This window comes from Ambystoma mexicanum, chromosome 9 (assembly GCF_040938575.1).
Source record: "Ambystoma mexicanum isolate Mex_15411 chromosome 9, UKY_AmexF1_1, whole genome shotgun sequence".
Lineage (NCBI taxonomy): Eukaryota > Metazoa > Chordata > Amphibia > Caudata > Ambystomatidae > Ambystoma > Ambystoma mexicanum.
In genome coordinates this window covers 1110156937-1110171953 of record NC_090931.1, presented here as the reverse complement: position 1 = coordinate 1110171953, position 15017 = coordinate 1110156937, and the positions used below count along the sequence as shown (strand labels likewise).

General features: G+C 45.9%; 1 protein-coding gene across 14 annotated transcripts in view; it reads left to right on the top strand.

Annotated features, from left to right (window-relative positions):
- FMNL2 (formin like 2) overlaps positions 1-15017 on the top strand; it is a 798413-nt gene that overhangs the window by 583400 nt on the left and 199996 nt on the right. For all 14 annotated transcript variants that reach the window (XR_011274735.1, XM_069616442.1, XM_069616437.1 and 11 more), the window contains 2 exons: positions 7447-7523; positions 12504-12597. Coding sequence is in view for 13 of the 14 variants with exons in the window: in XM_069616442.1 (XP_069472543.1) it covers positions 7447-7523; positions 12504-12597 (171 nt within the window). In the remaining variant the exon portion in view is untranslated. The remainder of the gene's footprint in view (positions 1-7446; positions 7524-12503; positions 12598-15017) is intronic.

The following is a 15017-nucleotide window of genomic DNA, read 5'->3' as shown; positions in this document are numbered from 1 at the left end:
GAACAAATTCCCAGATACAATGATGTATTCCTCTACAGGGGGAGAGGGCAGGCATGGGCTGTGGCACAGCTACAACTGCGGTTATTTTCTGGGCACTGCACCTTTTTGGGTGTCGTCTGCAGATGCATTGACCTAGTAGGAATACATTTAGTCCACCTCTGTGAATCAAGATACACATTGATTGTGTTGCTGATGAGGTTTAAATGTGGGTTTGTATCTAATGGGAAGGGTACTTTGCTGGTCTCTCAACAACAGTCTGCTAAACCTAGTTCTTCCAAGACATCTTGTGGTTGCAGCACAAGAGGGTCCTTGAATAAAACAAATGTTCAGTTGATTGCAAAGCTATCTTGTACTTTCAAGTCAAATTTGCATGAAGATAGAATATACCAGGCAATGGAAGCTATGATTGTGACCTAGGAAATGGCAGTTTCCACTCTTAGCCCACAAATCTTCAATATCAAGCTACCTCTGAGATTTCACTTAGACTCCATAGTGGATATCAGATTTACTCAAAGGCTCTTTCTTGTGTAAAGGAGGAATTCACTTGAAAGTGGAGCTTTATTTTTTTCAGTATTTCTCTAGATTGTGAAGATCGCTTTTCACATTGCTATGTCATCCAGTCTCTAACTCATGCAAAGTGTGTCTCTCTGCCATTGTGTATTCCACAAGTGTGAAGGCAGCACCTATAGACTTCGCTCGGCACGCCACATAAAGAATCTTTGTGCAGCACCTATGGCTTGGATTGGATTCATAAAGCACAAGCTAACACCCATAGCCACACCAAGGCACTGACTGAAGGTTGGGTGGGGACATCATCAAGGAAAGTACCAGCCTTAGCACACACAAAGGTAACCATTTCAGCTTTGGTCAAGCTTTAAGGACTTATCTAAATTCCATAGTGTTTGAGCTACCCTGCCTGAATTCGAATGAAACAGTGCAACCGCTCCACTTTTTATACTCCCTGAGAGGGGAGTAGCTGAGTGTGTTCTGTAGAAAGGTTGGGGCTATTTTATGTAAGTGTCTTATACTGGACACTGCACACCACTAGCTGTCAGTGAAATTGTGCTAAGCCTGATGAAATATGTGATCTTTTTGGGATCATCAATTATCCTAACTGCACTTCACTGTAAGGTGATGCGTGTAAATGTAACAATACAAGAAATTCACAAAGACTATGGGCCTCATTACACGGTAGGAGGTAAGGGTTGCCAGCAGTGGTCTCAGGAGGGTAAGTGAAACTATCGAAGTATCTTCTCCCCTATTCTCTTGGAAGTATACCTCACTCCTCTCCGAAATCAAATAACAGCAGGTTACATCTGCCAATAATGAATCATTTATTTTCCACATCACTGATTTCCTAGACTGGGCCATATAGGTGTCCACCAGCAACGTGACCAGTGCGTGGCTGGAAACCACAGCCAATTCTATCGTAGACACGGAAATGGATGGCAGCAGGAAGCTGGATGTTAAAAGAAAATCTGTCATAGAAAAACTACAAAGAAAGTTGGAAATGTGTGTATAATCCCTCGTTCGAGGGTGAAGATGCCGCCACACGTCCACTAAATGGAGCTCCTCGATGGCCTTCCACAGGGAATCTGATTCCCTGAGACATAGGTAAAGACCGAACTGGCCTATCTAGGTCCCCTCTTAACACTACATTAAAATCCCCCTGCCCGATAATCAGCTCTCCCTTTTCAAAGTGCGTAATCTGAGGGAAACACCTAGCATATAATTCTTCCTTGTGTTGATTAGGGCCATACACTGAGAACAGGGATAGATCTTTCCCCCCCCAAATCTATATGTATACCTACAAACCTCCCTTGTGTATCCTGGGATTCTCCTAATTTGTCAAACTTTAATGACCTATGAAAAGAAATCACCACCCCTGCCTTTTTAGCAGTAGATGCAAGAAATTGGTGTGGAACCATATATTTCGTAAGCAAGGCTAGTCTGTCTTTAAGAGATGAGTCTCCTGAAGCAGAACTAAGTTGGCCTTCAATTCCACCAAGTTAGCAAGTATACCCTTCCCTTTCCTAGGGAAAGTAAGGCCTTGCACATTCAGAGACACTATTGTAAGGTCCCCATTCACCAACCATGTGGAGACACTTTTCTCGGCAGCACCCCCTGAAGAGGAAACATTACAAAGATTCGTAGCAACCCCATACTCCAGACGCTCAAACTCACCAATCTCATGAGCATCCAGCATATAGAAGCTATGTACCCCCTGAACCTTAAAGGAGCACTAGTACCACTAAGCCTGATCCTAGAAGCAAGCCTTTTCGCAGTCTCTTACTCATATCTGTGAACAAAAATCTGTAGTTGTAAAACATGCATGCCTTGGAAGATTTGAATAGAAAACAACTCCGTTATGGGGATGCATTAGGTTATCAACCTAAAGAAGGGCACGTACTCCTAACGCACCTGCTTATTAATCTGTGATTCAAATATGAACGCAACTTCACGGTTAGATCATAAAAAACAGATCAGCAACCGTCAAACCGCCCAGGTGCATCCCCTTTGAGAACCAGCTTCAGAGAAGAATGAGGCCTTGAATTCCCTGTTAATGCCAATAGACCCACTCAATGCAATTAAGACGCTGTTTCTGAATCCACACTTCTCTCCCTCCTATCCAGGGAAGATCTCCTTCAATCTTTACGCCTTGCCTTCCGGGAGCCTGCTCTAGCCCAGTCAGATCGCTGGCTCCAGGTCTCGTCTACCCGTGTTGTCTGGATCTCCACACTTGGGATCTTGAGAACCTTGACCACAGCCTGCAGGGTCATAAACTGGTGTTGGACCCTGTCCATTGTCAAAATGATCCAAAAAAGTATATCCCCACCTTACGAAGCAGCCATTGTGTGAGAAGTTTCATCTGCCGGCGTCTCTAAATAGGTCCTTGAGCCAGGTCCTGGAACAAAGTAATAGTGCTGCCTCGAAACGCAATGTCCCTCTGAGATCTTGTTTTCTGGAAAATAAGCTCCTTAGTTTTGAAATAAATGCACGCTAGGAAGCACATCTGGGAGGAGATTTTGAAGCTGCTGGAAGTTTGAAAATACCCCATGCATGCGGTCCAAGGTGAGGTCCACACTGGAGTATCACCCAGCACCTCCAAAAAAGAGGTCACGTACATAGTCCTCCAGCTCCCGGTTGGTAACCTCACATGGGATGCCTCTGATCCTGATGTTATTCCTGTGCGACCGATTTTTGCTATCTTGCATCCTTTCTTCCATGTATACCTGTTGCTGCTCCAACTTGCTCACTCTCTAGTGAAGGGAGGAATAATTATTCTCCTGATAGCAATAGGAATTCTCCAAATCCCCTACTTGTTGCGGGTTTTGGGCCAGCTCATGAAAGGCGACTTTGAGTTCCAGGTGTGTAGCCGCCATATCTTTATGATGGTCTGCAACAATCGGTCAATGTCACCTTTTGTAGCTGGCTCAGCATCATCGCCCATTCCAGCTCCCCCTCTGGGTTGGATGCCACAACCGGTGAGGGTTTAGGTGTCTGAAGCATGTCTCTGATGGAGGCAGTGGATTTGTTTTTTGCTTTGATGTCATGGTGCAGATTAGCTGTCCCAACACAAAGGTTACTTTGTGCCTCCTGATGGGCTCATGGGGGCAGCCTTTACCAAAAAAGAGGGGAAAGGGACTGCTACATCAATCCCCTACTGCTGTGAAGCTCCCTCAGTCGGTTAAAGTTGATGGCGGTGCAGATGAGCTTTAGGGCTACTAAAGCCGTCACACTGGCCCACACAGGGAGCATGCACCAGGAGCGCTCCACCAATAGCTTCAACCTACCCCACCCACCAGCTGGCTCACCACACACCACTTTCCTTTTGCAAACGGACAAAGGGCCCAAACTCCACCAGGGACCTCTGTCTCACGGGCCCTCACGCCTCACCAGATTCTCATGGGCTCTGCAGTGCCCAGAACTAGCGCGGCACTCGCACCGCCCACTCCTCATGCTCACGGCCAGCAGAGCACAGCTGCAACAACGGAGCGCTCCGACATCTGGGGCCACACCTCACTCCACTTGGCAGGAGGGGGGCTGCACTTCACTTGTGGTGCTATATTAGCCTGGTGTACCTCTGCTGGACCGGAGAAGTCGTGTCGGCTCCACCACACCTCTGTAGACAGCCCATCAGCTCATGGGATAATACTCCCAGCAATTCGCCTCATTCACCGCTCCTCCTGTCATGGATGCCTGCAATCTTGCACGCCCGCCATCTTTGACTAGCCCGGAGCGAGCCACGGCTGTTGATCTCCTCTGCTGCCGGTGTACTTGGAGGGTCAGCCTTAAAGAGTATACCATTAGATGCCTCACTCCCTCGTAGTTCTGAAGTGACCAGCCAGGCACTCATCGGTCCTCTAGCCCCGGTCAGGCCACGCCCTCCTGGAAATCCTTCTTAACACTTGTTTGTCCAGGTATTTACTGCAGTTATGCAGACCATAAATGTAGTTGTTATATCTTGAAAGCTATCTAATCTGAGCAGGATGTGTTTGTCGTCTGTGTATGGAAAGAAATGGGCAACAAAAGCGTATAGTATTTTAGCCAGATGTTGCATGTACAGATTCAACAGTATTGTGGAAAGTGACAAACCCAGAGGGACACCACAATCTACCAGATAACTAGCACGCAAATGGTTGTTATGTGTGCAACTGAACTCAGACAAAGTGAATCCACACAGTTCCTGACAGTAAAGAATCACAATCCACCTGGCTGACAAAATGAAATCAAATGCTTGTGGATGTATAATTGTATTATCCACGCAGTCACCATGCTGAAAACTAAACATGGCTTATATTTATTTTATTATAAACTGCCACCAAATGGCTTAGTTCATCCAATTATGTAATTTTGAACTGCTTTTTCACTTTCAAAGGTATTCCTGGTTTCATTGCTTAAAAGGCCAATTCGAACATTAGAATACCATGAATTGTATACATGCCAGCAAGAAATCTTTTGGAAGGCATCCTCCTCTGGTACTATTGAAAGTCTGAATTGTAGACTTCTACCACCTTTGTAGCAGATCTGGCAACCAGAATCGAGTTTACAATTTTTTGTAAAACAAATAGGTTTTCCAGGCACATGTTTCTATGTTTCTCTTCTCATGGGTGGGTTTTATGAGGCCTGTTATGCTTTCTCTCCTTTATCTTCATTCAAAGAAAGTGAAGAAGTCCCTCAGTGGAACAATAACCCTGTACCTTTCCGTCACTGAAAAAACCCTCCACAAGAAATCACGATGAAATGAAGTGAGGAGCCAGTTTGTTATTGTAGACATTGTACTTAGTAAGCTGTAATTACCCAATGTTATTGGATACAAGAAAGAGCTGATTTAATTATGTCTTACGGTCTGCCTCTTCCCTTGTGTTTAATATAGATGATCAGGACAGCCACCCCTAGCCATAGACAAAGGTGATCATGATGTGTAAAGGCCAGTCCTTAAGTAAATGAACCAACTTTATGCCAAGAATTGAATCTGGTTTGGTTTGGTTTGATTTTCTTAAAGCACCCCTGTGAGCCATTGTAACAGGCATACAGTAATTTACGCTAGTTATTTAATTCAGCTTGAAGCTTTCTGTACTGATGTTATGTTACATTGATTTATAAAGCAGGGCTTAATCTCCTGAACCATCAGCACAGCGCCACATCATTGAAAGGGTGAACTAAGATATACATGGGAAACAAGGTTACTATTTAAATGAGTATATGCTTGAACATGTTTGGTAAATATGAGGGTGTTCTGAAAAGATCTGATTGTCAAAGGAAGTTTATTCCACAGAAATGTACGTCCCCATTTCTTTAGCTGAAATAAAAGCTGTCAAAGAAGGTGACTAGAGGATCTTAATGAACAGAACACTGCATCAAGGGAGGCGTCGAAGCCTGTCCACGATCTGTAAGAAAAGACTGAGCTGCACCCCAAAGTGGTGTATACAACCAGGGCGGCTGGCATGACCCACAGTGTCGCGTGCAGCTGATAGCGCTGCAGCCACTCCACTGTCATCCACACATTTCTGAAACTAGGATGTAGTTGCTGTTTCCAATATTTTGCACAAAAATTGGAGTTTTGAAATAGGTCATGAACCTGCTGTCTCACCCTGATCCAGTAATGGCTTCTTTAACGGTTGTTAAACAGAGGCAATCTTTATTCCTGAAGCAGCTGTGCTGGGAAAAAAGAACTGTTGATCAGATCAATCTGAGTGAAAAGAAATGCTATATATTTTAAGATATTAGGTGCACGTATATTTTTTTCGGGAATCCAGATGTTTTGAATTTCTAATTAATAGGTCTAGTTCCTGAAGGATAAAGAGAAATATCGAAGCCTCTATGGATAACTAGTGCAATCCCATGTTAATATGGAGACACCGTCATCTAAAAACGTGGCGGCCATCAAAATCCTGTTAAATAATGTCAATGTGTGTATGCAAGAAATCTGTGTTCTTTCATATATAGCATGGGATTGGCTGCTGGTCTATCTGAACTATGGGGCTGTCCTCTGTCTGCACCTGTATTGCGTGCCTAAGATCATGTTTCTCCCTGGCTTATTTTCCCAGGCCTCCTTCAGGCTGTATGTGTAGGAATCTTTATACAGTTGATATTGACATTCCCAAGTTGATGTTGGAGGGCCTGGGCATTTTGCTTGTCTCAGTTTGTGACTACAAGAATGGTTCGCCGGGTGTTATTACTGTCCACCTGCTTCTCAGACCAGTATTGCCTTTGTTGTCAGTGATCTTGCTAATGTCATTACTGAATGCTCTGATGTGCAAGCAGGTGCCTGGTGTTATTACAGCTCAATCTCCTCACTACAAGGCCATTGCAACTGCATTTTTGATAAACAGACCTACTGTGGAGATTTCAAGAGCTTCAACTTGGAATTTCTCACACAGTTTCTGAAAGCCTAAGTGTTCCCACACCAGTTCCAAGACGCAGCTGCCAAATTGGACCTCCTGTTTCTCAAAACCTTTGTTTGCCTGTTGAGTAGTTTAACTATGTCACCCCTCTCCACTGGGAACTGCTTGTTCTACTCACTAGTTTGGATTTAAGGAGAGTGCATCAGGGGAGACAACCGCTTGCTGTCCCGCTTCTTGGGGGTGGGGTAGTGGGAACATGTAGATTCATGAGTGTTGCTAGCATGTAGAGAACCTATCATGGCATGCGGGATTATTACAGATGCGTCGCTCTGTTCCTTGGACACAAATAATATTTTTAAAAGCCAAAATTAAAGCTGCATTACTCACGACAGACCCCCTTTTTGTGATCTATTTCACATTTGACCAATGTTTCCCCAAATTGGTTTATTCCAGGGGCAGCAGCCATTTCATGATATGAACATTGTGTGCACATGTCATCAATATACTGCAATCAATAGCACTTTGAGACAACGTCTAGTTCTGTGAGCATTCTTGTAAACATTCGGAGTTGAAATACTTTTTTTTTTCTTCTTTTTAGTATGGTTTCAACATGGTCATGTCTCATCTTCATGCTGTCAATGAAATTGCACTAAGTTTGAACAACAAAAACCCCAGGTAAGGTGGAACTTTAAGTTCAGAATGCGAGTCAATGGACGTTACATGTGCGAGTGGCCTGTACATGTATGAGTAATATAGACATGGCTTTTGATTTGTTGCTCACTTATTTGGGGTGCTGCGTAGGGGACTTTAGAGGTGTTCCTTTGCAGTCTACCACATGCTGCAACGAGTGAAGAGCAGTTGAGGGTTACATCTCTGCATGAGGGGGGGACTTGAATGATCAAGCCAATTTGAATGGATCTCTGATGACAACCTGGATCTCTTGAGACTGGCGGGTGGCCTTTTAATGCCTGCTTTGCACCATAAGAGAGATCATTTTCCAAGCTGGGTTTATAAATACAGATGTTACTTTCTCGCCTTGGCCTGGATTACATTGTGCATCGACCGACTCACAAGAGACCACCATAAAGCATATGAATAACGCCAGTTTATTTTCAAAGTTCTACCAATCTTTTTTTAAGTATGCATTGACATGGTTAGGGAATGTATTTTTGTGTGTAAGATACACTGCAAAATGAATTGATAGGAGCACTTAAATTCATCACGTTGTAGGACGTGTCCACTGGAATCGTGCCCAGATTCCATTCTATGAATTCATTCGTTACTGATGATTAATTTCCAAGCTATATACACAGTGACACCTTGCCTCATGCAGAGCCGTTGCTGTACACCACAGCTCTGGGAATGTATTGCGCCTCAGGTACAGGCATGCTGTGTAGACCAGCCCCTTCACACTCAATATTAGTATAGGGGACCAAGAGCTAGAGCGGGGTACAGGCATGCTGTGTAGACCAGCCCCTTCACACTCTGTCTTAGTATAGGGGAACAAGAGCTTGAGCGGGGTACAGGCATGCTGCGTAGACCAGCCCCTTCACACTCAATGTTAGTATAGGGGAACAAGAGCTAGAGCGGGGTACAGGCATGCTGGTTAGACCAGCCCCTTCACACTCTGTGTTAGTATAGGGGAACAAGAGCTAGAGCGGGGTACAGGCATGCTGTGTAGACCAGCCCCTTCACACTCAATATTAGTATAGGGGACCAGGAGCTAGAGCGGGGTACAGGCATGCTGTGTAGACCAGCCCCTTCACACTCAATATTAGTATAGGGGACCAAGAGCTAGAGCGGGGTACAGGCATGCTGTGTAGACCAGCCCCTTCACACTCAATATTAGTATAGGGGACCAAGAGCTAGAGCGGGGTACAGGCATGCTGTGTAGACCAGCCCCTTCACACTCAATATTAGTATAGGGGACCAAGAGCTAGAGCGGGGTACAGGCATGCTGTGTAGACCAGCCCCTTCACACTCTGTGTTAGTATAGGGGAACAAGAGCTAGAGCGGGGTACAGGCATGCTGTGTAGACCAGCCCCTTCACACTCTGTGTTAGTATAGGGGAACAAGAGCTAGAGCGGGGTACAGCAGCCCCTTCACACTCTCTGTTAGAATAGTGGAGCAAGAGCTAGAGCGGGGTACAGGCATGCTGTGTAGACCAGCCCCTTCACACTCAATATTAGTATAGGGGACCAAGAGCTAGAGCGGGGTACAGGCATGCTGTGTAGACCAGCCCCTTCACACTCAATATTAGTATAGGGGACCAAGAGCTAGAGCGGGGTACAGGCATGCTGTGTAGACCAGCCCCTTCACACTCAATATTAGTATAGGGGAACAAGAGCTAGAGCGGGGTACAGGCATGCTGTGTAGACCAGCCCCTTCACACTCAATGTTAGTATAGGGGACCAAGAGCTAGAGCGGGGTACAGGCATGCTGTGTAGACCAGCCCCTTCACACTCTCTGTTAGGATAGTGGAACAAGAGCTAGAGCGGGGTACAGCAGCCCCTTCACACTCTCTGTTAGAATAGTGGAGCAAGAGCTAGAGCGGGGTATAGGCATGCTGTGTAGACCAGCCCCTTCACACTCAATGTTAGTATAGGGGAACAAGAGCTAGAGCGGGGTACAGCATGCTGTGTAGACCAGCCCCTTCACACTCAATGTTAGTATAGGGGAACAAGAGCTAGAGCGGGGTACGGGCATGCTGTGTAAACCAGCCCCTTCACACTCTCTGTTAAGATAGTGGAACAAGAGCTAGAGCGGGGTACGGGCATGCTGTGTAGACCAGCCCCTTCACACTCTGTGTTAGTATAGGGGAACAAGAGCTAGAGCGGGGTACAGGCATGCTGTGTAGACCAGCCCCTTCACACTCAGTGTTAGTAGGGGAACAAGAGCTAGAGCGGGGTACAGGCATGCTGTGTAGACCAGCCCCTTCACACTCTGTGTTAGTATAGGGGAACAAGAGCTAGAGCGGGGTACAGGCATGCTGTGTAGGCCAGCCCCTTCACACTCAATGTTAGTATAGGGGAACAAGAGCTAGAGCGGGGTACAGGCATGCTGTGTAGACCAGCCCCTTCACACTCAATGTTAGTATAGGGGAACAAGAGCTAGAGCGGGGTACAGGCATGCTGTGTAAACCAGCCCCTTCACACTCTTTGTTAGGATAGTGGAACAAGAGCTAGAGCGGGGTACAGGCATGCTGTGTAGACCAGTCCCTTCACACTCTGTGTTAGGATAGTGGAACAAGAGCTAGAGCGGGGTACAGGCATGCTGTGTAGACCAGCCCCTTCACACTCTGTGTTAGTATAGGGGAACAAGAGCTAGAGCGGGGTACAGGCATGCTGTGTAGACCAGCCCCTTCACACTCAATGTTAGTATAGGGGAACAAGAGCTAGAGCGGGGTACAGGCATGCTGTGTAGACCAGCCCCTTCACACTCAATGTTAGTATAGGGGAACAAGAGCTAGAGCGGGGTACAGGCATGCTGTGTAGACCAGCCCCTTCACACTCAATGTTAGTATAGGGGAACAAGAGCTAGAGCGGGGTACAGCAGCCCCTTCACACTCTCTGTTAGGATAGGGGAACAAGAGCTAGAGCGGGGTAGAGGCATGCTGTGTAGACCAGCCCCTTCACACTCTGTTAGGATAGTGGAACAAGAGCTAGAGCAGTGAAATGGCCAGAGTTATTTTCTTTTTTGACTTTTTTAATTATCCTATTCTGTATCATAGTGTCAATATGCTTTTGTGAGTTACTTTCTTTCCCTTGCGGTTCTTTTCTCTTTTATAATTTATTTCGTTATTTATCATGTTAAAGCTTAATTTGTTTTTTAACCAATAAAACATTTTTTAAAACAAAAAACATTAAGGACCCAATCCCTTCTTTATTGTTATAGTCATGTAGAAAGAGGAAATGTGATGATAAAGGGAACTGGGCCAGGCATTGTCCCCTCTCCACTCTGGCACTGTTATGGAACTGGCCCAGGCATTGTCCCCTCTCCACTCTGGCACTGTTATGGAACTGACCCAGGCATTGTCCCCTCTTTACTCTGGCACTGTTATGGAACTTCCCCAGATGTTATGCCCTCTCCACTCTGGCACTGTTATGGAACTGGCCCAGGCATTGTCTCCGTGCCACTCTGGCACTGTTATGGAACTGGCCCAGGCATTGTCTCCGTGCCACTCTGGCACTGTTATGGAACTGGCCCAGACATTGTCCCCACTCCACTCTGGCACTGTTATGGAACTGGCCCAGACATTGTCCCCACTCCACTCTGGCACTGTTATGGAACTGGCCCAGGCATTGTCTCCGTGCCACTCTGGCACTGTTATGGAACTGGCCCAGACATTGTCCCCACTCCACTCTGGCACTGTTATGGAACTGGCCCAGACATTGTCCCCTCGCCACTCTGGCACTGTTATGGAACTGGCCCAGGCATTGTCCCCTCGCCACTCTGGCACTGTTATGAAATAATAGGGATCTTCTCCTCTTTGTTACCTTTTCCCAAGGCCTTACGTTTCTTTACTCTCTTCTGTGAACCGCTTCCTTCTTTCTCTCTGTCTCTAAGACTTCTTTATTCCCATGTTTCCTTTGTCCTAGTTATTTGTATTATGTATTGTTACTTCGTGTGCTCTTCTACATCGGTTCTCTAGCTAAGTTAATATCCTAAATGCTTACACCTTACTGTGATTAAGTCAATATTTTTTTCTGAGAGGCAACAGGTGTACAACCTTGGTTTTGTACTAAGGCTTCTCTCCTTTTCTGCCTTTTTTTTTGTTTCTTGTATGTGTTGTTTTGTTTGTTTTTATTTAAACCTCTTGTTGCGATGGCAACTGTCAGTTGAATTTCTGTTGTTATTGCTGTAGTGTCTAAGTTGCCTGGTCGGAATAAAGCTGTCATTTTTCTTGTTGGGTAAAAGGTTTCTTTGATTGAGACATGCTCATGTATCTGAGTTTTAACTGAGTGTGCTGTGGCAGGCTAGTGGTATATACGTACATGTTTAAAGAAAGCACATGCCTTAATAAAATAAATATAGAGCAAACCCCAGCAAATGTTTGGTGGGTTTATAAAGGCTTGAAAAAGCAATCCACCTGAAATGTGAGAGTCGAATAAGCCAAGTCGGCTAAGTCACGCATGCCACAGTCCAGCCCGGTGGCCATCGCTGGAGGGTCTGTGTTTAAAATGCCACTGCCCGATAAGCCAGACAGTTTTCCGGGTTAAAAGGCTTGCATTGGAGTGCATTTGAGCGCATTTGCATACCAACACTGCATCAATGCATTGCTCAAGCAGCTCTGAGCTAGAGGGGAACTTCCAGTGATTGCTCCTGGGCGGCGCTGGGGCATGTGTGAGTTAGCTGAGATGGCTTATACTGCATTATATACTCTGAAACCGACTTATTTCACATTGTTTGCGTTGTAAACCAGCCAATAAAATATAATTTTAAAAAGCTATAGACTATAAAAACCGTTCTACATAAAGTTCCGTAATTTGCATTGCTGGACGTTGTACATGGAGTATTTGCTTCCCTATGGCATGGGGAGCAGGGGCTATGAAAAGCACGCATCCCTGGGAACAGTTCCTGCCCCTCTCTTAGCCGCCATCTTGCAGAACATACGACTTCTCCGACGCTGATTTTCTTGGTTTCTTTTTCTTACAGGACAAAGGCCCTGGTTCTAGAGCTGTTAGCGGCCGTCTGTCTTGTCCGAGGAGGGCACGAGATCATTTTATCGGCTTTTGATAACTTTAAGGAGGTAAGGAATGGTTGTGCACTCATGTGTCCGATGGCCTGAAAGCACATTCTTGACACAGCGCCATAACATGTTTTCTTTTACTAATACAGTCCTGGGTTAGGAGATGTCCTTGAAGGGAAACATTGAAACAAGCTGAGGCATTTGTGACCTGTTGGAATGGGAAAACACACTGAGTTGCTGTTTGTTGGTTTGTGAAGAAGAGAGAATGGGCCTCATTACACGGTAGGCGGTAAGGGTTTACCGGTACCGGTAAATCCTTACCGCCTTACTACGAGGTCCCTTTGCGGGTTGGGGATTTTAACGCCTGCTTTTTGCAGGCGTTAAAAACCAACCCGCAAAGGGACCCAGGGAGCTAATTACGGTACCGCAATTTGCAGTGCCGTAATTAGCGCCTTCCCCATTCCCATTATGCCCTATGGGGCAAAAATGAGAATGGGGAAGGCAATGGTGGAAGGGGGAATTACCGCCCCGCCAACCTTGGAATGGGGCGGTAATTCCCCTTTCCACCAAGGTGGTGCCAGTATTTTACCGGCATGAACCATGGCGCTAATAGCGCCATGGTTCTCCGCCTACCGTGTAATGGGGCCCAATGTGTTGTGCTTGCGGACCGTGTCCTTACTCCTGTGAAACAGCTGCATAACCTGAATATCATGAGTATCCCCCCAAACTCTGTAGGTGGCAAGGCCCTTTGGTGCTGGGCCAGGGCAGCAGTGAGCCCCCTGCTATGCCAAGTGGAGTTAAATATGGGGTTCTGCCTGCAGGAGACTAGTGTTTCAGTTTTAGGGAATGAGTAAGTTGGCTTAGAGGCAATTTGATTATGGTGATGGGATTGAGTTGAATTCACAACTGTTCAGGCACACAACATAGTGCTCTGGGGGCTCGATGTGGTCCTGAGTTTCTGAATGGGTCATATTTTGGGTGTAAGAAATTAAGGTTTAGTTTAAGGGCCAGCAGGGGGGGCGGAGAGAGGAGGGAGAGAGCTAGAGAGAGAGAGCTAGAGAGAGAGCTAGAGAGAGGGAGAGATAGAGAGGGAGAGATAGAGAGGGAGAGATAGAGAGAGAGGAAGAGAGAGGGAGAGAGAGGGAGAGAGAATATATATATGTATGTATGTATGTCGGCACGCGCGTGTACTATGGAAGCGGTACATTAATTGGAGATTCCACCAATGGGAAGAAAGCAGTGAGACAGCAGGTGGCTGGCTTCTTGAGCTAATGGAAGCAAGTGCAGTGGTTTTCTGGTCCATTTATAGAAGGACAGTATGTTATTTTGGTGGAGCTTTTCATGGGTAGTGGGTTAGCTAGCGATTTCCTTTCTAGTTTAAAGAAGTTGCCTTTTTTTTTTTTTCCAGGCCGGGGATTACCACTTGTTAGACATTTTATATCTGATTCGAATTAGTAAACGCGGGTTTCGTGGGCGGATAATTGTGTGAGAGGGTTTTGTTTGTCCAAGGGAATTGATTTTATTGACTTTGAATGAGACGGCATTGGCGACATGGTCTGTCTAGAAAACCATGAGTGGGTTTTTCTAAGTGAGGGGACAGCCCTTTATGATCAAAAGAGCATGACTACTACACGTGTGTGGGTATTGTGATCAAATGTTAGCTGAATTTGGCCACTGGAAGTCATTAATTAAAGAGGTTGGTGGTGGGAGTGGAGTCAATATTGAACACCCCAGTAAATAGGCGCCAGTGCGAGCTATGATGGGAGTAGCTTTGACGCAGTACTAGTCAGCGAGTCTCCGTCGGGTCAATAAATGCAGACAAAGTGAGCAATCAAGGTGTTGCAGGATATGCGGCTTTAGGCAAGGAACTGGTATGGCAGGGAGCAGCATTTCAAATTGCAAGCTACTAGCCAGCCATAAAAAGTCACTCACCACCTTAGTTCTATACATACACACAGCACACCATTTCTTACTCGCCAAGACTGAAATATCATTAGCCAATGGTCGTGGCGAGTGCAGATTTTGCAACCTGTGGTATGAGAAATGCTATATTCCAATGAGTCCAACGAGATGTAGGTTTATGTTCTCTTACATACCTGGTGGCCCTACAGTCTTTTCAGGTGACTTTGATACCCATATACATTTTGTCAATTAAACGCATAGGAGAGGTTGACGTGTAATGGTGTGCGTTGATAGGACGTGTCGCGCAGAGATGGACATCCCCTTTCTGTCATGGTTGAGGATTGTGGTGTGGACGGGCAGCAAGAGCCCGATCACGGTATGCTTTGGGTCCCACAGACAGTGTCGTTAGGCCACTGAATTGCATGAAGAAAGTTGGGCGCTAGAGGCTTGTGTGAAGAACCTGATTTCTGGCTTTGCTCTCCACGAAGGATTCAGAGAGTTCATTCTCTTGACCCCTGTTCCCAAATCCACATCTGCCATTACCTGAAGTTCAATCGGTACATTGTCTAAGTGTGGGC